This window comes from Passer domesticus, chromosome 6 (genome assembly GCF_036417665.1).
Source record: "Passer domesticus isolate bPasDom1 chromosome 6, bPasDom1.hap1, whole genome shotgun sequence".
Classification (NCBI taxonomy): domain Eukaryota; kingdom Metazoa; phylum Chordata; class Aves; order Passeriformes; family Passeridae; genus Passer; species Passer domesticus.
In genome coordinates, this window is record NC_087479.1 from 47,976,458 (window position 1) to 48,003,892 (window position 27,435).

Here is a 27,435-nt window from a genome sequence, read left to right on the forward strand (position 1 = left end):
GAAGGAATAAATTGTAAATGTGGTTCACAATTCCACTGTTAAGATTTTAATCCTTGGTAATCTGCTACTTTGAATTCCATTAGTAGGAATACGCCCTGTGGCAGCAGTGCCCATGGCACAGGGGAGATCCTCACTGTGAGACCTAAGCAGGTGACTTAAAATGCTTAGGACACACCAGTTAGATCTCAGGGGTAGCTCCAGAATGGTCTGGGCAGGAAGCCTGGGACAGATTTAAACTACTAATTCTAAGTCACTCATCAACACAAATCTGAAATGTAGACACAGTCACTGGTTCAAAAAAAAGCAGTCTTCTTTTTTGAAACTGCTAAGAAAGAAACACTGTGCACTTGCACAGGTCGAGCCCTGCAGGCTGACATGACCTTTCCAGAGGTTAATGTTTAAGACACATCAAAAAGCAGACTGCACAGTGAATGTGAAATCTGCTGTAGCCGGGCAGTGGTTCTGCAGATTGTCCAGAAATCATGATCTTAAATCCTACCAACAGTCTGTCACAGATGGTACAGCAGAGGGGAAAATGGGGATTCTGAAATGCTGAGCGAAAAAGTAGGCCATGTAGCTGCTGATCATGATAGAGTTGCCCGGATGGCTGAAATCTGCCACTCAGTATTTCCCAGCAAGTCAGAGGCCTCCACGACTTAGTTATATTTGCCAAATGTTTTGTTGTTCATTTTCCACTACTAACATGGGAGACTGTGTTAAGAAGAACACGACAAGGACACCTCTTCAGAGATGCTGTAGATTCATTCAGTATTGCCCTACGGGGGAGATGTGAACACATTTCAAACCTGCCCCATTTGTTTCAGCTGGCTTAGCTCATTTTACCTCCATCTCCTGTCTCTCTGCATCCTCTAGGTTTGTCCAATGTGTTAAAGAAATGAAACAAACTCAGGGACACCCTTTTGGAGATGTCTCTTTACAACAGGTGAAGCAATGTAACAGTCCAAAACCATTTCAGTCCTGTCTTCTGAGCTTAAAATCAAACCATATAAACTGCAAAGTACAAGCCTTAATTTCCTGCAGTTTATACAGAATTCTTTACATGTAGCAGTTTATGCTCCTTGTGTCTTTGTCTGCATATGTTTTACATGACCTACTGACATTACTACTGTCTCCAAGTCACTCATCTCTCAGTATGACACTCGTATGTTTGGCCATTTGTCAGGACACAAGTTTGGGAGGAAGCTGTTCTTCCCTCTTGTCTGGAGATTCACATCCTGCCCTTCCTACACAAAGTATGCCCACTTTCCACAGCTCACTGACCTCAGCTGTGAAGTCAAATACTCTCATTCAGCTGAAAATTACACCACTTTTCATGCTAATATTTCTGGTGCAATTCAGGTATAATTTTTTTTGTGAAGTCCACTGCTAAATGGACAGATCCCAAAGCTCTGGCTTTCAAGATCACCTCATCAGACTCAGAAGCTACCAGGCATAATGTGGGTGCTCCTAGAGCAGGTGGCTCTAGGGAACTGCTAGTGCTGTTCAAGTGCTTGTATTTTGTCTTGAACCAAAAGCCCTAGTTACTTTATACCTACACATTTAGGATATTTGACTGAGAAGCACCTCAGTTCCTCCTCCTTCCCTTGATCACAGTAGCTTTCCACCTAATATTAGTACCCTACTGGAGAGAAGCAGCAAAGTAAAGGGAAATCACACTAAACTGCAAGTAATTCTATTTTGATCTGCCTGTCTTCCCAAGAATCTTGGCCTTCAAAATGTGTTCCAGTAACTCACTATTTAGAGCTCTTTTCACACTGGAGACACATAGTAATTCACTGGGCAGAAAACTTCCCACAGGCATTTCAACACTGCCAATTCTCACGTGCCAGGTATGGTCCCTTTTGTGCTTTTCCACCATGTGTTGTACGACCCAGACAGAGAGATCACAGCTAGAAAAGTCTTATCTCTGATGAGCTCTTGGGAGCTATTGCTACCTGAGGAGTCTTTATGGGTGAGGTTAGTTAGAACAAATCTAAAGCTCTTCCACTCCATGTAACTGGCCTATGGCAGACATCATAAAAATAGAGAGTAGAAGCTCACACAGCTTTCTTTGCCAGGCTGCCCCTATGGTTTAATCATTAATAATTAAAATGGTGGAAAGACAAGTGCATGGGTCTCTAAGGAAATACTATTTTATAAAATCTGTATTGACAAGACTGAAGCTATTGATGAAGCTATCTGGTTGCCTAAGAACTCTGTGGGACTCTTCTGTATATCTGTTCTGTGGGCTCTGTGTATAACCAGGGTTTGAAAGGCCTCTAATTTAGCAGCCATACCCTACAGCCCCCCCACAAGAGATTATTGCATCAATCTATCTCTTTCTAGGCATGTGATATTTGGAGCCAGGTTAGAAACCTGTATTTCTTTACACAAATAAGCTACAAAAGCATACTATTTTAGGAAATAGATGTGTTTCTATAGGTCTATATAATTTCTGCTTATTTTCATATAATTTCACTACACTGACATCTGCAAGCAGTTTTCAGTGTCAAGATATTGTCCCTCGCCATCAACAGTCCTCCTTACACTGTAAGAGGAAAATAGCAAATAAGTCTGTAATGAAGGAAGGTTTCCTCCTATTCTAAATGTCATATCAAAGGTGCATTTGCATTGTTTCATTTCCCTTATGAAAATGTAAAACCTAATCACTGGACCAGAAGGACATTACTTTCAAAGCCCATTTCTCTCCATAAGAAGTCCATATGTCCCTAAAGTTAATCTAGATGAGACCCGAAGGAGCATATGGAATAGATGAGCCCCCTTGGTGGATAGGTGAAAAATACTTTTAAAACTAACAGCCTGGGTTAATTTGTTATGAAAAAAAATAGAGTAGTCTGAAGGTCAAATGGAATGAAAACATGGTTTTAATCTTCTTATCTACTTATAAATCACTGATATTTTATGTCCACTGAAGTAATTTATAGAGATTTTCCCATAGCAAGCTGGCATGTCTGTTATATACTGACCTAAATTTAGCTTCCATAATTTTGCAAATTCCCAGAATGGTATTTTACATGTGAAGTCACCAGCATCTGGGCCTGCTATACTGCAAGCCACAGCACAAATAGTTTACAGCAAAATTCAGGTGGCTGAAAGGCATCTAGTGACAGCTCTTCAATATTACCATGCCAATTTCCTCCAACAGATCCCTTCCCAGAGTAAGATGTAGGCAGATAAGACAATGAAGTCTCAGCTGAACTGAGGACACAGAGCCCTTTTCATATCAGCTCTGGGACCGACTCCATCCACCCTTTAGTTTACACTGACTTAGTAGTTTTCCCCAATTAGAAGCCTAAGTCCTTCTTCCATACACAAGGCAAGAGAGGTGGCTGTTCTGTGAGGGCAATGAAATGTGCCAGAAGTCTGCTTGACTTATTCTGGCCATTGCTAAGAGCAGTCTTTCAGGCTGGGTGAGCCACCATTTTTTCCTTTATCCACATTTTTTTTTTAAATCAACCTATTTTCTTAACTAGCAGGAAGTATGCTATCTGGAGAAAGCAAACATACCCCCAGACTTACCATCTGATTCGGAGGCTGCTCTGAAAATCAAGTAGCTGCTGGGAAGAGGCTGAGTGATCGAACCGACATTTTCTCCCTTTGGTCCCTGGAAATGCACAGACAGAAAGATGTAAGGCATGGAAGCTGCAATGGACTGTTCAATGTCTTTCCACCCTTCCCAGGCAGTGTGTGCATGTTTGCGATAGGAAAGAAGGCAGGAGCAGATGGAATAATTTGGAGACTCAGTAATCACGATATTGCTGCTGCAGCTCCAAGGCTCCTATGAAAATGGGGCTTGGTCTAACCTTTGCCCAGTCCAAAACCTGCTATGTTTATACTGATATGCAGGAGTGGAAAGATCTTATTGCTGTCACTTGGGAAAAAATCAGTCAAACCTTTGTGCAACACCAGAAGGAACTGCTCTATGAAGTGCACTTGGAATCTGCTTGCAGCCAGACACACTCACCGTGAAACACCTTTCACTTGCCACCACAAAAGCAGCAGAGCTAAACCTTGTGCTGTGAGTGCCCCCAGCAGAGAGGCAACAGCAGCTCTCCTGGAAGCAAACGAAGGGGAAACTCCATCCTGAGTCTGTGGGAAAGGTGAAAATGGGAAAACCACAGATTGAGGACCAAAGGTCCCCAGCATGGGCACATTCTACTGGGTTGCAGTCCTTCACCTTTAAATCCAGAGCACCCTTACGCTGTGGTGCCTGCGGTGACAGCCACTTCAGGCTTTGCTCATTTTATGCTGCCTTTAGTTTAGAAGCTGTGGCAAAAAACCAGAAAGTGTCTTGTAAACATCCTGCCACCATGCTTTCAGCATGACCCTCCAAATGATGCCCAGGGAAGCAAAGTTCATCCTGGATGAGACACTTCTTTGAGTAGAACCACAGGCTCCCTCCTTGATCTACTCCCTGCTTCCTTCTTTTCTGAACTCCAGAAGATGCTAAGAAAAAGCAGTTCCTGTATGCAGCAAACACAACTTCGTACTCTTCATGGTATGGACTTTGTGCCATAACCTGACAGAAATAAATAGAAATCTCTCCTCCTCCATTGCATTTGCAAAGTGACCCAGCCTCCTCCAGCTCATTCTCTTCCTACTTTGTAACAAAAAACACAAAAGCAAATATTTTTTTAAAATATGCAGACATTATGTCAGAAATAAAAGCGGCGCAGAAAACATCACCAATACTCGGTGACCACTATGTCACCTGCAGCGGGGAGCAAGAGGATGCTCCAGGATGGTCCAATACAGATTTCCTCAACTTTCTAGAGAATACCACACAATGCTGAAAAACTGTAGACAGATTTTTGCAGTTTGAGCATTACTTTCCTCCCTTATGTGGGCCGTTATGGTACCCAACCGTATTTCTTGAAAGGAGGTTTCCTCCCTCCTAGTTGGTCTCCAGTCAAGCTTCTTGCCTTTACATCTGTGGGCAAGAGAAACTGGATTCCTTGTTACTTTCTTTTTCTCCTCCCCTCTCCCACTGGAGTTTCACAAAATTAAGACTGTTTAAAGGCTTAATAGTCAGGACTGGCAAAGTTGAGATTTGATTTGTAAACCAGAGCAGAGCAGCTTAAGACATTACTAGTGACATTAATGCAATCAGGCATCATTCCCTACGGCATTTTTCCTTTCAGCCGCTTGCAGCTGAGCAGGGTGTAGGACAACTATTGATAACACCATTACTTGTGTTTTTAGTGCAGAGGTGGAGATTTGCTCTGTTTGAGGAAAAACCCCACAACCTAACAGTACAGATACAGAGAAACAGTATTTTAAAAAAGGGGGAAATGGGAAGGAAAGGATAACACAAGATTATAACAGGAATTTAGGCATACGGATTAACTCAAGAAGCAGCCAGGTCACTCTGTCAAGGAAACATATTCAACAGTAAGGCATGTTCATGCATGGAGAGGGCCATTTCCAACAGAAAAAGAAAAGAGAGGAGGCCATGAAAATAAAGCCAACATCGGCACAGATTAAATGATGTTCTGTATCTGCACAGCAGAGATAATCATGCTTTCTGTCTCCCAGACTTTGAGCACCATGCCAATGACCATCTCTCACTCAAAGTATTATCCCAGGTGCACCAGCACCCAGAGCCCAGCTGCAGCCTCTGTGCAGTACAACTAAGAAAGGACCACCTTTAGATCATTCCTGTCTTTACATCTGATTTGAGACTCAAAAGGCTTTATGAAACAGGGGGTGACTGGGCTTTGAAAAATGGAGAGGACTGACAGTATACTAGATAGTATGACAAGACATCTCAGACAGTCATAAAATAAAGCTTAAAAAAGGGGGGAAAATTTCCTTAACAGTATTATGGATAACCACAAGGATGAAGATGAAACAGTTGTGTTTTGGAATCGAATCACAACTAGAAAAGCAGCAGTGCAAGACCACTACTTTTTTCTTTCTTTAAGGGAATGACTCAAATTCTTACAAATCAACAAAATTCAAATTAAACATTTTCCCAGATGCAGTGAGTCTGACCCCAACTTACTTATTGTTCTAAATAAATGTCAGAACAGGCTGCAGATAATGAAAGCCTTCCCACACTACATTGTTCAGCCAGCTTCTGAGCAAGCTTGAAGGGAAATACAACTTATTCCAGGACATCTTTTGGGACAAGCAGACAAACCCTACCAGCTGATAGCTCTACACTCCCTCTGTGCATCAAGAGGACAGACACCCACAAACTCACAGGAATTGCTAGGTTGGCACCCCCCCCCAAGTCTCCTGCAGCAACCGTGGCAAAATGTCTCTTCCCAGGAGCAGTGTGGGATCACACTGCCCTCACACACTGGACAAAGTGCCTCTTAAGCAGCATTTGGAGCATATGGGGGAAGCTTTTCTTACTGCTGCTTGCACTGCTGGCTGATTTTTGGACCTTGACGGTTTTGGCCTTGCATTTACAAAGGCCTGGATGGAACAGATAGATAAAGGGTCTAATCCCTGTGCACTGTAAAGGAGTTTCAGGCTAAAACTGTCAAAAAGCCAGGGAAGCAGTATAGAATAAAGATCTCTCTCCCTTAGCAATATGCTTCTAAGAGAGCTCTAGACCCCAGAGAGCTTTATAGGAAAAACAGTAACCTGGTGCATGTATTTAGCTTTCAACCACAAGCCATGGCCTTTACATCTTATCTTGAAAGGTGCCCTGAAGTCTCACCCTCCTCTAATTAAAACTAAAGGCCTGCACATCAAATTTATTTGCCCAGTACTCCCATAAAGGCCTATGGCAGTGCCTGAACCAGACATTTGCTCCAGAGCTGAACCCCAGAGTTAGCTCCAAACATCTGCTGGGCAGCCAGGCCAATATGTACAAAGATATTCAGTAATTGCCCTGAGTAAACTGCAAATCCACTGATGAGAGTGAAAGCTGGACCATCAACTCTAATCTGGATAACCCCTGTAAATTTCATGAGCCATTTTGGCCAAGAATGAAAGGTATTCATCCAGATCTTATTTCTACTGTGATGGACAGTAACTTGGGCTTTTTGCTTAAGTTTGAGTAAATCTATATTTAAAGAGGAACAGAATTTCTTTGATTAGTTATACACAACCAATGCAGATCAGTCAATTCTGCTCCAGTTGCTTTAAAAAGAGGCTGTGAAATGATATAAAAGAAAACAGTATTTTTAGCAGTTTCAGCCTTAAACTGTTGACAGAGTGCAGACAGCCTCTTTGACATCAAGCAGCTCACTGGTGGATTTCTTCCTCACGTGTAGTTTGGTGTTTACCTCATGGCCGAAAGCATCTATCACACACAACAATCCAGGCTGAACTTAGGTTTCAGGGAGTATCCTACTATGCAGCTCAAATGTGGCTTTCTAAATATGTCTCAAGAGATGCAGAATATTACTTTGACTTCAAAATTTAAACCTCTTTGGACTTCCTCTAGTCCACAAACATTTTCAGATATATATTTCCTTCACATTTAATATACTAATTCTTATTTCTATCTTATGTTTTCTCAAGAGACACAAGAATTAGATACACATATTTAAATGCATACACATATTGATAAAACCTCCTCTTTCTTTGGGATGCCTCATATCAAAGGAGGGGCATCCTAGTGCAACATTTCAAATCTGTCAGCAACTCTGCCTTTCAGTATTTGACTGCACTTTTGATTCTATTTTTCACTACCTCTTCTGACTGTGCTTCTCAGAGAATTCAGTTGACCTGTCAAGTCACAAGGAAGGTTTTTGTTGACAGACAGTAAATCATCAACGACCTTCTTGGTTGCATGTTCTGAATTTAAAAAGCATCAAAACTCTCAAAACTGAGAAAGAAGCAAGGTAGCAACAAAACCTTTGTTACTTTAAGGAAAAGGAGTGCATTTAGGCACAAATCAGAGCATCTGGCAGCTCTCACCCCTGGTTACTGAGGTTAATTTTAATTCTCTCCTCCTACCTTATTAAAAATGGAAAGGTTTTTTATAGCAATTGTATAGCTGTGTTTAAAACTGTTCAATTAACTGCACGGATGAGCAGGAGTGTGTCTGCTTGATCTGCTCCCACAGGGCTTCTCCCTTTTGTTAGAACTCCTGATGCCATGACAAGTGCTTTCACTGCACTCTCGTGAGTCTTTCCATTTCCATTCCCTCTGCTGACTACCTTGCAGTAAGGCATCAGCTTATAATGCCTTATTTACACTTGTGATGTCTCCAGAGAATTTATATCTACAATAACTCTGTTTTTGTCACTGTTTTTGACAGGGAAACAAATACAAGAACATTTAAGTTTTGTCTTCAGGGTATCCAAAAGATGTGGCTCTCAGTGCCTCTCAGGCGGTGCTGGGATCTTCCTCTTTGCTCATACACATTACATAATTTTTTTTTCTATTTTTTGCCTATTCTTAAAGGAAAGAAGAAAAAGGAATACAGCTCTTTAAGGTTTGCAGGGACTTATTTCAAGAACTGTGAAAAACTATTAATAATTTTTGTTACAGGGAGATCCAGAGGTCACTGCAGGAGCCACTGTATGTACAGAAAGGGATTGTGTCAGCCTGAAGAATAAGTCAAAATGAGGTGGAGAAAATCCTGTTATTTCCATTTCAAAGAACAGACAATAAGAGTTATCTGAAGTCATACTTTTGTGCAACAGTCAAGGCTTGAGCTGAACACTGAGTTCCAAGTCTATTGCAAACAAATCCAAACTTCAGGGGCATTAGAAAAAAAGAAGTCAAATTATAAACCTGTTTTTTTGTCACTTTGCCAACCATCTCCCTGTCTTGTGCGAAGCACATGGTGCTTTCTGTGTCCTTGTTTTGGGGACTTTCGTTAACTCTGTCTACGCCCAACTCCTTTTAAAGATGTAGGTCATGGCTTGATACAGGGTAGGTATTGAACTTCTTTTCCTGCAGAAAACACATTTCCTTTTTCTTCAGTCTATGCAGGCATCTGTACACCGAGAATGATACATCTGTGGAACTAATCACAAGGACTATGTCTCTTTGATATCATTCAGTGATCAAGCTTTGGTATCTTTAATCTTTTTTAGTCAGTCAATTCACCATTGCTAACAGCAACTGAATAACTAAATAATGTCAGTGCTAGGCAACACCAGTGCTCAGAAATTTTGGCGACCAAGAACAGGTTGTTTGACTCATCAGGATTGTTACCTTTACAGCCCAGATGGACTGATCCAAAGGATGGAAGAGTTTAAAGCAGAAGCCATCCTTTTTGGAGGGTCTCTCGATCAGCTCACAAGAATGGAGCAGAATTGTCCCAACCCACTGTCCGATCTTTGGCGTCTTATAAATGAGCAGCACTCCTGGTTTCAGGACACACCATAGTTTGGTCCAGCTCTTCAGAGTCCCACGAATCTGAAGGAAAAAAAAAAGTTGCATCTACATTGTTCCTTAGAAGAAACACAGCATTTATTCAGTATTCATACAGTATTTCCAGTATGGTTATTCCAAGGCTGCACCATGATACATTTCCTAAGGAAAATATATGGTGTTCCCTGAACAGTCCTAGGGACCTCACAGCAAAATCCCAGAACTTAGAAATCTGGCTATCAGAATCTTGTCTTCATATTTTTATTACTGGTTTAGTATTCTTCTTATTTTTATTATAAGCTCAGTGTTAGCAGCTTGGTTAATTTTTTAGGCAATCAGCACTGCTGGCCCATGTGAGAGTGATCTGTTAATAATCACAGGGGACATGCCAATTAGAACATTGCATATAAAAATGTTATAGCTAGTCTAACTCGACTTATAAGTCATTTTAATAGTGTTCTGCAGAACACTGCTATTAAAGGGTTTTGTCAAATACCCCATTTTTAAAAGTACTGTCTCCAGCTGGTTTACTTCTTTGTCGAGCTCAATACAGCTCTCTCTTGTATAGAAAACATTAAATCTGATAAGAGTACATTAAAGATAACAGCTTTAAGAATGGAGAAGTTTCTCAGTAAGGTTAGATTTTGCCTAAGGTCTTCCTGCCTTCAGTGTCATAGGCCAAACCTCAAGTCTTTTCTATGTTCTGTTTTTGTGGCCCAGCATTTTTTGCAGCTCACCAGAAATTTCCAGCCACAGCAAACACGCAACAGGTATTTTGTGTTTTAAAAAGTCTAAATATTTATTTTTCATTAACAGTAAACACTACAGGAAGACTGTGCTGCCAATCTAACTTCTCAAATAAACCATAAGCATGTCACTTTTCTGACCTCCAATAATAATTGCAGAACAATGTTGGTGGTTTTTACCACTAACCAAATGCAACTGTATTGTTTCATGAGATTGTTAAGTTACTTTGTTTTTCTTAAGAGCTATGGTTTGGAAATTAGGTTTTGCTAATATAAAAGCTTCAACCATTCACTATTATTTGAGAAGACTAAATGGCCCCAAAGGAGGAGAAAACCAGTGCTCATCTCTCAATGTCAATCCAGATTTACTTTGCCACACAGAAGTTTCAGGACTTCAATGAGAAACTGTCACTACCCGAGCCTGTGCACAAGGAGAAATTGCAGTTGTCATCAGGTACAATATGTTTCATTCTGTGCTGTGACAACAGAAAATCCAATTGCCAATAGAACAAGCTGTATCTGCCCATTTTCAGGCTGTTACTCAGTCTATTCCCTCTTCAGTACAAAACCACATTTATGGGAAGAGGCCAATGGAGTCTTTCAGAGAGGAACAAAGAGAGAAACATCACTTCCCTTTGTACCATGCCCTTTTTGAGCCCTTGTTGCTGCTTAAGGGCACGGAACAGACCAATTGAGTTAAGGTGGAAAGTAAATACTCACAGTTCCATTTTTATAGCAGTTATTTAAATAAAGTTTGAGTTGAAGTTACTTTACAGTAACTTCATCTCAAAACTATTTGGTCTTCTTTCACTTACAAAAGTGCTAGTGCATACATCTCAAACACATCAACTACTTCACATCCCACTTATTTTTTCCCACAGGCTTAGAAGAAATGGTCTGTATCAAGTACCTTCAGCCAGTCTGCTGTGATCACCACACTGGGATCTTTCAGAGCACTGAAGAGTTGTTTGGTAGCTCTTTTCTTTTCCTGTCTGTAATTTTTTTTTTGTACCTGGTTGAGAACAGAGACAATATAGTAGCTGTAATCATGGCCTCTTTTGTGGAAGAAAGAACATAATGCATTAAGGACAGTTATGTATAGCACAGCAAGAACTTGACCCAGCACAGGTTCTCCAAAAATGAGCACAAGGAGGAATAAAAGCATTACAAGAGAACAAGCATTTTATTTGCTCCTTAATTTTCATTAAACACAACCTAGCTTGTCTTTTCCTTGGGGGAAACAGAAAGAGGCTGGATACACAGCCTTCCTCACCCCTCAAATTCAAGAAACTATATCTAATTTAATTCATTATACTTTTGGTTTGGTAGACAAGCAAGTGTTCAAGCTACAGTTAGCTCAGATTGCCTAGGCAAGTCTGTCCTAACAAGAGCAGTGAAGGATTACAATCCTCTTGAGGTGCCTAATGGCTCCAGAACATACAAACACAGTGAAATAATTACACTGATCTGTTCTGCGTGCAGTATATAATCTAATCCTGTATATAAAGCCTGTAAATGTCCTTGGCCTCTAATGACTCTGAGAAGATTCAGAGGCTTCTCTGGCTCTTGGGAAATCACTCTGACTTGTTTCCAATGGTTTGTTTGGAAGGTACCATTTGTTTTTTAAAAGAAAGTGAGCTGATCATGACCAGGCTGCTTTGAACATACCTTCAGTGTTTCCTTCTTCATGAATTTGGCTGTTGGAGACACACACTCTTTGTCAGACCCATTGCAAAGCTTATACTCGATCTAAAAGAAATGGGGAGTGAAGAAAATAGGAATGTGTTAACATGAAGATGGTCAAGTTATGCTCAGATAAAGTGTTTTTTACAACTTTCAGGAATCCATGAAAGAGATGATTGCAGACTTCAGCAGTGGAACACTAAGGAGGTGTACAAAATACATATTTAGAGTGCAGTCCAAACTTCCTTTTTATACCCATTGCTGGTTGGAAAATTCCCCACCAAATTTTCTTTGTACTTCTCCCATGCAGACATTAATCTTGGTTAAAAAATAAAGGAAAAAAACCAACAAAACAATAAAACAAAACAGAGAGCCAAAAAATTATTTCTAATTTTGAAAACTGTCCAACTCTGTTCTGATCTAAAAGCATTTCAATTACTAGAATAGAAATTATGGGGAATTTGTTACAGATTTTTCAGAACTAGACTTGATACTGGCAATGACTGTTGCACTGACTGAAATGTCCAAAAACACGGGTGGGCAAGAAATGACCTAATCATGTTACAGATAATACAGGAAATCACCTTCATCTTGGCCTTGCAAAGTGAAGCACAAAATACACACAGTCACTTCAAATGGTGTTTGACAGTGTCAGTGCTGTTTAAATTCACTTTCAGAAACTACAGACTGATGTCATGACTGTGCTGATGGGCTGCAGAAATGCTTTACTTTCATTAGGCACAATGACAGCATTACTGTTACCAAAATAAAGTGTGCTTAGAAAGTGCAGCTCTCCAGAGCCCAGCTCACAACGAGGACCCCCACGTGGAAAGGTTCTGTCAGCAAATTGTACAAAACCTGGGCAGGGTTAGTGGTGAAAGAATTATGGTACAGTCTGGACTCTGCAGCTTTTTATGTGACCTTGGGGAAGTTACTTTCTCTCTCTGTACCTCTCTTCCTTCCAACCTTTCATGTGTCTGATGCATTCAGACAGTGATCTTTTGGGGTCAGGCACTGTCTCTCCCACTTGCACACGACAGTTTTGTAAGAAAACTCAGCCCTCAGCCACCTTGATTTAATGAGTGTGACACAAAAATGAGGTGTACTAAGGAGAAAATGCATCAAATATATTTCCCATTTATAAATTCACTGCTATGATGTGAAACAAACCCACTGGGCTCTCAGAACTTCTCTCCTTTATGTCACAAATTGATGTAATAATTTTACAGAACCTTCAGTTTGAAGAGACCCGCTTCCTTTTTCCCTCTCAGTGACAGAGAAACCTTTCAGGCTGCTACAGCCACGAACTATACTGTACATTAGTGTGAGCAGGAAAATGTTTAATGACAGCCAGATCAGTCCTTTTCACATGATTCAGAGAAAAACACAGAAATGCATGACCAGATCACAGCAAACAAGCCACCAATCATGCTCTGGAGACTGGGGCAGGAGCAAAAATGGAAGATAAAGGTGCCTGCTCAACTGAGCAAAACTTCTTGTAGATGATGCAGAATTAGAAATCAGGGGCTGAAGGTGCAATTTGCAACAGAGCCACAGTCACTGTAGAACCTATTACTTGTTCTCACATCCCCTTGTAGTACTCTTTCACTAAAACCAAAACTACACATGACACTTTAAAAATAGAGAAATGAAAACTCTATGATGACACACAAAGGTCAGGGAGAGCCCTGATCTGACTGTTTAGCTCACAAGTCAACTTGGATCCACTCAAAGAAAAGGCCATCTCCTGGACTCCTGAAAACTATTCAGTGTTTGCTGGTTTTGTTTTCACAGAAAGCTAATCCTGTCTTCTCTGCCTGCAATGCAGTCTCTGATTCATATTTTGTGCTTTGGACTTTACTGTAAAACCACAAGATTCATGGTGGGGACCACTGCACAGATGTGACGAATGAGCAGAGAGCTGTGCACACAGGGTCTTTGTCACATTTCAAAGGGCAGTAGTAGACATTTGGGAGATCAGCTATAAGCCTTTCTCTATAAAGAAACATTTCCAAGTGCCTAAATATCTCTGAGCAAAAATCCTTCAGAATTATTAGGAGATTATGCTTTCATGATTTGATACATGTGTCCTCTGAAATCGGTCAAAAGAATTCTCCCCCTTTCTCCCAATTAGCAGGAGGAATGTCCTGTCCTTGAGACACAACTATGAGCCAATTGTTTATTAGCAATTTCACTCCCTCTGGCCTGAGAGATCAGACACAGAGAGAAACACTGTGTACTAGTCCTCATTAGCCAGTGTGAGAGGCAGCAAAAGCACAGATGTTCCCAAGATTCTAGGAAACACTGCTCAGGTACCTGCAAAGCATCAGGATACAAAGAATGCTTTTTGCTTAACTAATTAAAATAACTCACAGTTGCTGGTTATATAGAAAATTACACCCTAGCACTTATATAAAGAATGAAATTTTGGCCCCTAAGCTCACTTGGCTTGGGGGGATTTGCTTACAGCTGAATTGAGAAAGGCTTCCAACAACCACAGCAAACCTGAGCCTAGACCTGCTGCTCATGGGGAACTGGCACTGACACAGACAGAGGCAGTTCCACTGCTCCACCAGCCCCACCCTGCCTCCTCCTTGGAGTCTCTCTGGGTCATGCTAAAAATAGAGTTGAACAAGCACAAGGCTTTAAACCTGGGATGTTCACACAGACAGACAGTGATTCTGACTTTTTGGGAGAGCTGACTCCACCAAGGACACTGGTACCCAATTCCAGCCAATACTGCTTTGCACACCATCAAACCACAGCACACAACAGCTGATGAAAGGATAATCTCCCCTGGCACCATCACAGCCTTCAGGAGCTCAATAAATACAGTGGAACTTGTCTGAAATAGTTTCAAACTGGTCCTTCACTTGGTTAAAGCAGCTGGATGAAGAGCTTTGGAGGATGCTCTGGTGGCTCCTGAACCACTGGGCTGCTTCCTTCAGGCACTCCCTCCCCCACGTCTGGGCTACACTTGGACATGCTGAATCTGGCCTGTAAGGGGAAACAGGGACACAGGGATGGTGGTCACCAAGACAGGCTTGAGAGTGGATGAGAAAGAAGCACGGCCCATATAAGAATTTCTAGGCAGGGGAAAATAAGTTTCTGTGCTTCTATGTCCCAAAAGCTGTGATGTACCTACCAGCTGTGTGACCAATACCACAGCTCCCCAAGATGGTTGAAAAATGCTCTTTGAAGAGAGGAAAAATGTTACTACAACTAAGCCATGGTTTTAACTAGGAGCCAGGAGAAGCTTTCAGATGTGCCTGACCTAGGACTTTTGACAACTCCCCAGTTAGTTTTTAAGGAGGCAGACTGATTGCTTCTCCTTCCCAACTTTGCCTCTTGTTATGCATATGAGGATGCACCATCACTGATCCTAAACAGCAGCTTGCTGGCAAGGAAACTGGTGATCTCCAGCTCTATAGAGCTGTGTTTCTGGGTTTAAAGTCCCTGCTTTCTCACAGGACAGGTGGGATCTAACTCCCCAGGATGGCATACCATAGGTCTCCATGCTGCTGATAGTAATGATAGTTCCCCTAGGATTAAATAATATGATTTCATATTTTTGTATTAATCTGTCCTAATGGTTTTCAGTGTACCTTGTGGCATTCAGTAAATTTGAGCCATCAGCTCTAAAGATTCCCAAGACACAGCAGGGTCTCACATTGCTAAGAGACATCAAGAGCATTTGAAGATGTCTTTCTACTGCCCTGCCTTTCTCAACCTGGCAGAAAACTAAGAGAAGGCATTTGTCATCACAGCAAGTCTTCCAAGGACACTGGGATAATGCTTGTAAAGGGTATCAGAATCTGGGCCCTTTGCAGCAACGTGTGAACAATATTGGCCACAGATGAGACTTTGTACAGTGGGAGAGTAAGGAATTTGTGTCTTTTCTAAAGAAAGAAAAAACACACTGCAGTATTCTAATAAGAAAGCAGTAAGTAGGCTTTCCATATACTGGTTCCCATAAAGAGGGAAATCTGTTAATCTGCCAAAAGCTTTCACCAGAGCATTCTGCAGCACTCACAGGGAGAAGGAATTGTTCTTTTTCAGTTCTCTAATCAAACCTGTCCTTTTCAGGACTGAGTGATGACCTTGCCACTGACAATGGGCTGTTCTGTACTCAAAAATATACTTTTTATCCCAGTTAAGTTTCTGTTCCCTTTCATCTCAGTCTTGGAGCTCTGGAGATTCACTGCTGATTGTCAGCAGTCATCACAATACCCGAACACTTCTGCCAGGCTTTTTAAGAGAGCATGCAGAGTCCTCACAATAGTTCTATTCTGATCCAATGTCTTTTGGTGACTTCATTTCCAAGAGGAATCAAATAATTTCACAGAACAGCAGCCTGTGCTCAACTCTGGTGTGGGGATTGCCAGCCCATCAGCATGCCAGCCGTGCCCAGGACAACAGCAAGAGGAATATCCTGTTACTTAGCTCAAGCAATCCTTGCTGCACAACAGCCAGAATTATTCCAGATCAGAAAGATTTTAATAAAGTCACTCTCAAGCTGTGCTCTGCATGGTAACAGCAGTGACAGCTTACAAGTCGCCCTTTCGTCTTCTTTGCATCCAAGAGAGAGAAAGACAAGATCAGATGGGAATTTGGATGCAGAACAAAAGGAGCTGGGGTCATAAGTTATGCAACACAAAAGCAGTGACATGTCCTTGGTCAGATGTAATTTCTCCAGTATCTTTTCCACATATAATTGTTACAAATCATGATCACACAGAAACAAAATAAATTAAAGAAAAGTTGTTTAAGTAGTATAAAAACTATGGAAAAACTGGGCTTGACCTTACAACTGAGAAACTCCTTATTACTCATATGATTATTCACAGATATCTCAACCAAATGTAAGCAATTTTGGTTTCATTATATTACAAGCATCTCTTTTTGAAAACTTTTTTACTTTTGTTGTGAATGAACAACTCATCCAAAGCACAGTAGAGTCAGTGAAACGAATCTTACTGACAAACAACCTTTACAGTAGGAAAGATTGCCCTTCAACTGATATACTGCTTTATAGCAAGCTGAATAATCTTCAAGTGAAACTTTCCAGTTGGGAAAAAACCCAACATAATGATCCCTCTTATTTCAAGAGTGTTACAAAGATACAGTGACTGTGTTTACAACTCTGAAATAGCACAATAATTAGCACAAACTGAAAAGCCTGTACAAATAAACAGCTGACATGACAGCAGCATCTAGGGAAAATAACTGGTAAAATTCAACCATCCAAGCAACTTCAAATATCTAGTTATACCAGTGTTCAGTGGAATCCTTGACTCCATTGCATCAATTTATGGTAAATAAAGAAAAACTCACAGACCTCACAGGATTTCCATTTGATCACTGAAGTGTGCCTTGCATGGGAAGTTCATTCTGCAAGGTCAGAATATCTAAAGAGAACATCTGAAGCGAGATGGGAAGTTGGACACTGAGAAAGATGCTGTTTCACATGACTGTCCTACACTTAGTGCCAGCAGAAAGCTGAAGCAGTTTTAATTTCCCCTCCAGCTATAGGCACAGCTTTTGTCCCTAGGCTGAGAATAAACAAAGTGAGCAATGAAAAACAATTGGACCCGCAGTTTTGCTAATTTTTTTAATAAATAATTTCTATTTCAGCACCTCCATCTGTCCTCACCTTCCTTGTCAGAAACACTAGACTAAGGAATTACAATCACCAGTGACCTATGCTGACATGATTGCACTGCTGTGGCTTACCCAAAGTTATCAGCTTTGAGTTACTACTGTCCACATTCACCTCTGTGAGGCACCTGGGTGTTTTCAGGGCTTGTATGTACCTACAGAAGTTAGGGCTGCCCCATGTTTTCCACTTCACATGCAAAATCCCACCCCTCTTCAACCTGATTCTCCCAGGATACTCCAGGCTATGTCTCTGCTCAGTTGAAATGAGCTGCAAAACCCTCTGTGGACAACTGTGAACACCCTAAAGTGCTGCCCTTGGAACTGAGGAAGCCAAGTGTGCTGAGCCAGGGCACAGGAACTGAGTGGAAGCGTTCCTAGACACAACAGGCTCCAAAATAATGCCATCCACAACACAGAGGGCATGAGGTATGGTAAAGAAAAGACAGCAAGGGTTCAGTTGAGCATAGCCACCACCTGGAAGGGCCAGAATGTCCCATTAAGCTGAGCTTAACACACAGGGGATGTTTCACTCCTGACTTTCTCCAAGGTGATTCCTGCAACATCTGGGTCTGTCTGCCAAACAATTCCTTGGTTTGCTGGCTAAGGGAGAACAGAGGAAATGGCACCCTTGTAAACTGCCACATTTGTGAATGATATTCTATGTTAGTCCTGAGTGTAACCATGACTGGAATTACCTCAGAGGTCAGGAGCATGATTCACAGATCAAGCGGGGTGAGCTTAAGAGAGTATGGGAACTGTAGCTTAAATCTCAAGTGATGAGTATGTACACTTTCAAACCACTGTGCAGCTAAAATAAATTCCTAGCAGTCCGTTATATTTGTAATTCAGATTACAAATCACACAATAAAGACCTGAACAATTTGGGCATGTGGAAAAGCTCATTCTCAATGCTTTGCCTTCCAATACATCACATAACTGTGCATGCAACAGCCCGGCTCCTACAATTTCATAGACTTCATTGCAGCATTAGCAAGGGACTGGAAACAGTGAAGTACCACTGAGTGCCAGCTTCTGGATTTTTCTGACTATCCCTTAAAATATACCTGAGTTCTCTGTGGACCTGCATGCATATCAAGAGACTACAGCTGCCCTTTAGCCAGGAGAATTAGTAGGTAAGCACAGGAAAGAAAGACAGAGAACATGCAGCACTGCATACTGCAATAAAAGCTGTCTCAAAGGACTCTAACAGCATCAAATGAGGCACAAAGCAAAACAAAGGCACCTACTGTCACTATCAGGTGTGTGCTAACTGTACTACCTGGTTGCAGAGACAAGCTTGAGGCTTAGAGACAGGTTGGTGATACTTTCATACCTCACCTATGAGCCTTCATCCCAGAAAACAAGGATAAAGGACTCTCAAATAAAGAGAAACTAATAGGAGAAACAATCTGAAATTAGTAAGCTAACATTTTTTTTCCCTTTGAAAAAGGAGATGAAAGAAACCCCACTTTAAAAATTAAATAGGAGACAACGTGCTGCAGAAAGTTGCCAATGTAAAATGTAGCTCAATTGTGCCTTATATATGTTCCAATAAAATGTGGGTCAGGAAGCCACAGCTGAAATTACAAATATATATATATAGTGCCAAGAACCACACAAACACATTGAAAGCAAATGTTCCAGTATCAAATATTTGACTGTCTGTACAGACAGGACAACTGGGATGTGTTCACACCTCAGAGACAGCAGCCCACCCATGAGCACAGGGCAGTGTGGTTGCAGATAAGTCTTCACAGCTCACAAGTTCACAGACATTAATAGGGTTTTTATGCCACATTCTCACTGCTAACTTAGGCAACCTGCAGCCTTCTCTATCATGCAGTGTGGATATGGCCTGGGTGAACGAAATGCAGAACTGGTTCCACCTCACTAATGAAGATGTGAAACAGAAGCACAATTAATATGCCTTGGCAATGCAGGGACTCCAAGGCAGAGTTGAGGTTCCCCAAGCCCCAGTCCAGGGAAAGAATCACTTGACTGGCTTTCCTTTCCTTCTTATTACTGAGTGAAAGTAGTTAATGTGCTGTGGTACCTCAAAGTAGTGCTGTTGAAAGAACACCGATTTCCAACAAGGTTTTTCATATCTGCTGTATCAAAAGAAGGGCAAATATCCATGGTATGGATCTGTAACCTATAACATTTACTTTTTAATCCATTAATTAAACTAGCAGATTCTACAGTCCAGTCTCTAGCAATTATTCCTCCCCCCTGCTATCAGGAATCTAAATATGACTCCATTAGGGCACACTTCTCCCTTTGGCTCAAGTAGGTGGAATCACTATTTATTTTTAAACTGAAATAGTATGACAGATCCCTACTCACAGTTGTGAAAGCTGACAGTAAGACTTCATTTTATGGCATTAGAGGTGAAAAATTACTTATTAAACGAAGTGACCACCAATTTGCCTGAATTTTTAATCAACAAGACATTTCACAATAAGGACTCCCTACTGTCATTGCAAAGCATGACAGAAGGCAAGGCTGGAGGAGAGCAAGGTACTGCACAACACAGCAAGGTTAAGAACAGCGAAGTGAATTTAATCTAGAAGTGAAATCTAGGCAGGCACCCAAATCTTCCGTGGGTGCTTCTCCTTTCAAAAACATACCTGTAGGAGACTGAATGGCAAGGAAGGCCTGGAGACTGGGGAAACACAGCTGAGCCATGTTCTCACCCAGAAACCTCTCATAAAGACATTCCTATTCCTATGTTCATCCTGCGTCTCAGAAATCAAACTCCCTTTTGGACAGCACTTCAGTGCTCTGAGCTGTCCTGTCCAGAGTAAGTCCTTCTTTACATTCCTAAGCCATTGGAAATTCAACACCACTCCCTGTAAGGCATGCAGAACATCTGGCTTTAACACACAGCCCTGGATGCAGTTACCTGGTCCTTGGGTTTCTCCACTGCCAGGATAAGTGGGAGGCTGATTTTCCTTGAGGAACCTGCCTGAAAAAGCAAAACCAAGATTGGTTTGCAGCTTGTCAGGTTCCAGAAATAGCAGAGGACATGTACACAAGTCCTTGTTGCATACTCCCAAAGCTCTTCTCATCATCATCTCCCTGTGCTGACTTCTGCCAGGGCATCCCAGCACAACAACCTGCAAGCTCCAGGCAAGCACAGAAAAACGTACTGGAAGATGCAGAGATTATTTTCATGTCTCACAAGAAATCACTTGTCTGCAGCTGTTTCTTTCATGCTATATTTTAATTTCAGCTGGTGCCACTTGTATTTTACAACTTCATAGTTTAAAATAAATTTAGTTAAAAATTTATTAACTGGCCTCGCTTCTATTTCTAGTTACCCTCCAGAAACATGTTAGGGAGCTGCAGCCAAAAAAGCTGTACATGAATCTCAAAGCCAGATCTCATTGTAAGGTTGATTCCATCTCTACAGGAAATCAAACCCTGGCACTCTGTAACCCTTGATCTAGAGGCAGGTTTTGAGCAGTGAGACCCAGGGACTTTAGATTCAGTTTTACCTCTCCCTACCAGGCTGGATGGAAAAGTTATGCTCAGGAAATGTTGATTAGTTTGTCTTCCTCTCTTGTTACACGAATTCCCAGAGCTCTCTCCCAGGCTCTCCACTCACTGTTCCAGATGCTGTGCACTACACTAAATATTACAGTTTTCTTTTGCAAAACAATTAAGATTTATGATTGCCTTGCTGATCAGGAACAGCAGGAGACATCTCTGCTGACAAAATCAACCTTCCAACCATAATTGTTCATATCTAATTACACTGCCAAATGAGGCCCAAATAAACCAGGTTCTTCTGTAGGAGGTGAAATCAAGCCAGAGGAAAGTGCAGGCTTCCTTGTCATCCCAACCATGCAAAACCACTAATTTTCTTTCTCTCAAAATATACACACACAGTTCCTGCAGGAACAGAGGGAAAGGCTTTCTCAACGACTTTTAAAAAAGAAGGGTAAGAATGATTAATAACATCCTGAGAAGAAATCAAAGCAAGACTGGGAATGGTTCCCTATCCCCAAGTACCTTGCTAATGGAGTTTGGAGTCTGTGGTGTTTCATCCTTCAGTGATGATGGGCTGTTTCCTTCCACATCTTTTCCTGCAACAAAGAAAATGTGATTCAAAACCAGCAAAATTCTATGCAAAACCATGGCTCATCTTGGCCTGAGAAGGGTTACTGCTATCAGCACACAAAGGATGTTATCATGAGCAAGAGCAAGCACACCATGATCCCAGAGAGGGATCATGTCAAATTTGAAATAGTCTTGATCCTCATGCTTGGGTAAAACAACTGCTCAAAAGTAAGGTCTCAAAACACCATGGAAAACCAGCATGATGGTTGCAAAGTCCAGCATTTCAAAGCTGGAAAAAACCAGAAATAAGGTTGCTTATGCACCCTTAATCAGCTCCCTTCTGTGTCTGCATTATCATGCAGTCTTTAATTACATTACCACAGTCTGTTCTTTCCTTACATACCCCATGCCTTGTTCAGTGCAAATAATAAATGCAATTCAGTTAATAAGCAGCTATTCAATCCTCCTTGGTCAGTATCTGGCAACTATACACTGAGTCACTTGATAGCATGCTTTGTTGGACAAATAATAACCATGATCACAAAATGATCACAGAAGACAGAAGAGTATCTAGGCATAATTAGTAAAACAAAATAAAAAAAAACCCCAACACACTTGCAAAAGATCAACGTCTTCTGGCCAAGTTATTTGTTAAAATAAGAAATATTTTAAATTTATGAGCAGTAAATGAGTACTATGGCATTTTCCAATCACTGTAGAAATATACAGTCACTACTCAAATATCCTAAACTTGCATACATTATACACTGGCACGAGTGTGTGTAGTCCCAGTCCAAGCAATAAAATGTAATGATAAATACTGTTCTTTTGGACAAATATAATCATGGCCTTAGCGTAAAAGAAAGCATAGAGCTTCTATTAAAAAAAAAGCCAAAAAATAGAATCTGATGAGACTAGATTTTTAGTGCCAAGACAGTCATTGTTAACCAATTACAATGTCATTTTCTTCTCAGAATCACTGGCAATAGGAACTTCGGAATACAGGATGCAGTAAAGTACTACCAAGACAGTGAAACACAGTCCATTCGTGGCACACTGCAAACATGGGAACTGTTGAAAATGTTTCTAACACTGTGTGGGCCAGCCTTGGAAACACCACCGAACCCAAAACTGGCAAGGAAAAACCCCGATTCTCCCGAAGTCAGCAGAAACTGTCATAGACGTGTCAGAACCATAACTTCTCCTGGAATTATCAGAGCAGCCTTTTAAGAAGCCAAGCACTGTTAGGGAAGTCAGCCACAGGAGCCCATGCTGACACAGGAGGCCTGGGAGAAGAGGGACAGCATGTGTGCTGTTCATGTGGGGGAGTGGAGTGGAGGAAGGAGCCATCCAGACACACAGGAAAGTGGTGCCACAACACAAGACCCATATCTCAACCTACTTTCTTAGCTGTCACTCCTCCCCTGGAAACCCTGAGCCCGAAATAATGCACTCAGAATCCTGATGTTTGTGTGCAGGAGAAAATTAAAAAAAAAAATTTAAAAAGTCACCTGTGGCCAGAGATTTGACAGTGACTTTGTGCTACCATGTCAAGTGGGATGGCCATAAGCATTGCTGTGTATGGATTAGAACCTGGATCTCCATACTTTTTCTTTCTCTTACGGCATTTTCATCTCTGTAACCCCCATTCTCCCTAAAAGAGACAGAGAAGGATGGAAAAAACCTCATAAAGCCATGTAGCTGTTGCACTTTTTTCTCCATGAAGAGTTTTTTCTGCACATGTATGGGAAAGTAACATATGGTCTAAAAGTTCAAGTAAAGTTAATGGGAATGAGCTGCTGCCTGCTCCAAGGGAATGGTGTCTATTAGCACAACAGAATTCACATCCATTCTTTATTATGTCTCATTTCTTAAAGAAAGCTTAACTCCAGGCTTGTAGCTGTACAAAAAGCCTGGATGTGAGACATTTCTGCCTTCTCTCAGTAATGCAGTTAAAAGGATTGGCACCTGAACAATGAGATTTTCCCCTGTCCCTGAGGTTCTGGACAATCCTGCTCACAGAGCATTATGGGAAAAAAAGGAACATGCAACTGCCCATTCTTACTGTATCATTTACAAGGCTTCATTACATATGTTCATGAAGCAACACCTACTAGTTTCTTATGCCAAATGCATTAAGTCTACTGGAAATTGTGAGGGAAAGGCTGTTTCTCAGAGAGAATCCCTCTGAATCCCTCATCTTTCCTGCCTCTCTCAAGGAACCCTGCTGCAGCCATGCAGGAGTGGGCCAGCCCTTGATTGGAAAGCAAACTTCACGAGAACAATATAGAAGTTTCTCAAAAAACCCATGCATACAGTTGAGTGCACAGAGAGCTCAAAAGTGAGAGTCTCACCCAGAGCACAACAGACACAGCCACCTCGAGAAAATAAATAGGAAACCACAGAAAAACATAAGAGGAGTTAAACAAGAACTGGCTATAGAAGGTGAAACACTTATCTCCCTGATCAAGAAAACATAATGCCCACAACAGAAAGAGAGATGAACCTTGCAATTTAAAGTGCTGGTTGCTACCAGGGCAGACAAAGAAGGGTCCTCCACAAAGTAGCCCAAAAATTCTGCACCAAATAACAAAAACCATTTTGGGAAGAGAATCAGTAGTGCTAATGGAAACAGCCTTCATCACAGTGTGAAAAAAACTGCCAACCCTCCAGTCTTGTGGCTAGAGAGTAGAATTGCTGATACTTTCTTTTTATCCATTATTGTCATGCACAGGGGAACTAAACATTTAGTTCCTTTTCAGAACAGTAACCATTCCTTTTCTTTGGTTTTCTTCTAGGCATCAGTCCTAGCAGGATTTTGCAACATTTGGTGCATTTGCCTTTCCCCTTTATAAAGAATGGGGGACTGATGCATGCATGCATGACTGATAAACTACAAGAGGAAATACAAGCTCCGATGTGCGACAAAACTATTGCGAATAAAACCCATTTCAGCTGTAAATATCATCCATATGACCCAATGCAAACACCTGAAATGTAGTTGTGTGTATCCCTCACAGGAAAATTCCCATATTCATGAATGTACACCTCTTAGTATTCAGATAAGCCAACCTAAATTTTTATTTAAAGACTTTGTGTGATCTTGCAGCCTAATCAAAAAGAGAGATTCTGTAAAAATTCTTATACCAATAAATTTCCTGTCCTCTGAAATAGAAAATAGAGAAAGGTTCTCTCTCCTCATGGCTAAGTGAAAGACAAACATGAACAAGGAACAAGAATTCACGTCCCTCTGATTTGTGAGCTCCCTATAAAAAGAAATATCTTACTCAATTTTCTCTCAGTTACAAGAATCATTAGCACTTTAGTATGCAAGCAAAAATCAAGAAGTCCAAAGTGCTATTTCAGATAGTGCCCTCTGCATTTCCCATATGTTTCCTTAAAAATAAAATTAATTCTCTTGCTGAACTGCATCTCCACAGTGTAGCTCTCCTGAGGTGTAAAGTCTGTCACTCCCTTCTCTCTGAAATATTTATTTGCACATCTTCATTGTTGGAGGGTGAATCCTAGATGATGGTGCAGTGAGAGCTGCAGCTCCAGCACATCACAACCCACTGAATTCCAGACAGAAAATCACTGGGCTTTGCTGCCCACTGCACCCACTCAACACAACCAGCCCAGTGCTCACATAAGGGAAACTTGCTGGGCTCAGACAGCAAAACACAGACCACTGGAGAACTGAAAGTTCATGTAAAACAACAGAGAAAAATAGAGAACAGAGAAATATGGGATGCAGCTTATGGACACAGAGCTGTGGCTTCTCTATGGTGACAGCAGCATTGTTCAGAGGAACAGGAGAAGGTAGGGAGACACACACAAGGCTCAGAGGAAAACAAGGCAGAAGCAGCAGCAAAGGAGTGAAAGCAGAGCCTGCCATAGGAAATTGCAGCTGAACATGAAGAATAGCAGGCCCTTCTTGCAGGAAATATGAGGAAAACAAAGAGACAAGACAGCTCCACGGGGACAGGAAAACAAATGAAAGAGGAGTAAGGAGGAGGAAATAAAAGAGGAGTAAGGCTGGACAAAACCCCAGACTCCCTGCAAGAAATCCCTTGACTGAAGCAGCAAATTCTGTCTGTTTAAAAGGGATATTCTCTCCTTCACAAATACTTTAGCCTATCTCTTCCTTTGCAATACTGAGGGCTACAGTCCTCACTGGCACCAGTGCTGGAGGTTTCCTGGGAGAACTGTGCAGCAGAACAGAAGATCCATCGTGGCTCAAGGCACTTGTTCTGCTGAGTCCTGCCAGGAGAACAACAAGGAGCAACAAGGTGATGGGGGAAGCTGAGGAAGAGAAAAATTCTTCCAGCCACCTCCTCCACACTGAAACTCTCAACTTTCCCTGGTTTCTAAAATATTACAGCACTGAAATATAACTGTGAGGGAGTCAGTAACTTTTTTAGTATTGAGAATGCTGATAAGGACTGAAGAAAGAACTGGGCAAACTCTAAGATATGGCTCTCCATCACCACAAACAAGGGGAAGTAGATACAAGCTGGAAAATCAGCCCTTCAGCTCCCAAGGACAGCAGAAGCAAGCTATTTATTTGCCGCATGTTTGTACAGACTGTACTTATGGGCAGTCAGCTGTCCAGAAGTCCCTCCAGCTTTGAAATGTATGAGATTTTAGGTGTCCCATTTTAAATTGTTTTCAATTTGATTACTGAAAGGTTGTTGAAGCTTCCAGCTGCCTCAGTGACAGCCAGGATTAGTCAGCACTGCTGAAAATAGCCTCCCCACTGCCTTACAGCAGACACTCACAAATAAAATACCTGCAAAATCAGAGGCCCTTGAAACCTTTGCACTTAAAGACAATTAGCTCAGGAAACCCAGACCTGATTCTGGGCTACACCTGCAAAGCCCAGAGAGTCTGTTGGGTGCTACATCTATATGAGCACTGAAACCTTTTGACAGATGCTGTGTTCTTTCTCCATATATCAGTGTTTTGAGACCTCACAGGTGCTCTGAGATTTGACTATTTACAACTGACATGGCAGCTGCACATGACAGCTCTACAAACTTGTGACTGCCCCCTGAAGCACTTGTTTACAGACTGGAACAGAAGCATTGTGTGCAGACTGCAATCAAGGGAAGACTTCAATGTTCACTGTGAACAACGAATTCTGAAACAATAAAATGAGCTCTTTTTCCTTCAAGAAAGGTGCTAGGAAATTCAAAGCTAAAAAAAAAAATGTAAAGAGAATGCTTAAAGCTAGTTTGCCATTCATTGCAACATGTCAAGATTCGTGGTACTTGTAGTGCTTGTAGATATTTACAGAACATTAACCACAGAAATTTTGCTCTTGTGATATTTATCCTGGGCTCTAAATCTGAAGAGGGAAACCTGCCATTAAACATCTACAAATGGGGACAGTAAATTTTAAGCAAGTGCAACACTCAGGGTGAAACACATCAAGTGACTTAAAGTGGACGTGCCTGAAAACATTATAGTAATTTTTAAAATGTAAGGCCATGCAGCATTCAATCAGTTACAAACCCCAATTCTCATGCCCTCCATTCCCACTTAATGGCATGACTATGAAAACCAGCAGCATCATGGAAGCAGCACCATCTGGGATCCAGAACTGCTGTGCTGCAGCACCTTCTCTCACTTTCTCTTTCACATTCTTGTTTCTCTGGCAGCATGCTGACATATCTACCTGCAGTCAAGCACCTGAGGCATGCTGCTTTCTGCACTGACACCCCAGAAACCCACCTGGGCTGAGCGGGTAGATGTCGTTGTCGGCCCCGAAGAACAGGTTGCGCGTCAGCTTGCGAGGATCGACCTTCTGAGGGGTGGACGAGGCCGGACAGAGGGAGAACCTGCGACGAAGAAAGTTCTCCTCCTTCATGGCATGAGCTGTGGGGGTTTTCTGAAACAGAAAGATTGATTACAGTTAATTTCAAGACACAGGAAATCAAAGTTTTCCACACCTAGATGGCTCCGCTGCTTCAAAGCCACC

General features: G+C 41.6%; 1 protein-coding gene across 7 annotated transcripts in view; it reads right to left on the minus strand.

The window, feature by feature from the left end:
* The window catches only part of OSBPL5 (oxysterol binding protein like 5), a 172,568-nt gene that overhangs the window by 33,275 nt on the left and 111,858 nt on the right, over positions 1 to 27,435 (minus strand). For 6 of the 7 annotated variants that reach the window (XM_064425268.1, XM_064425271.1, XM_064425269.1 and 3 more), the window contains exons 2-8: positions 27,189 to 27,345; positions 21,408 to 21,481; positions 20,296 to 20,358; positions 11,721 to 11,801; positions 10,963 to 11,064; positions 9,148 to 9,351; positions 3,541 to 3,625 (exon numbers count right to left, since the gene is read on the minus strand). In XM_064425268.1, coding sequence (XP_064281338.1) covers positions 3,541 to 3,625; positions 9,148 to 9,351; positions 10,963 to 11,064; positions 11,721 to 11,801; positions 20,296 to 20,358; positions 21,408 to 21,481; positions 27,189 to 27,345 — 766 coding nt within the window. Of the gene's footprint in view, positions 1 to 3,540; positions 3,626 to 9,147; positions 9,352 to 10,962; positions 11,065 to 11,720; positions 11,802 to 20,295; positions 20,359 to 21,407; positions 21,482 to 27,188; positions 27,346 to 27,435 lie in introns of those variants that run through there. The other variant, XM_064425267.1, reaches the window with a different exon arrangement.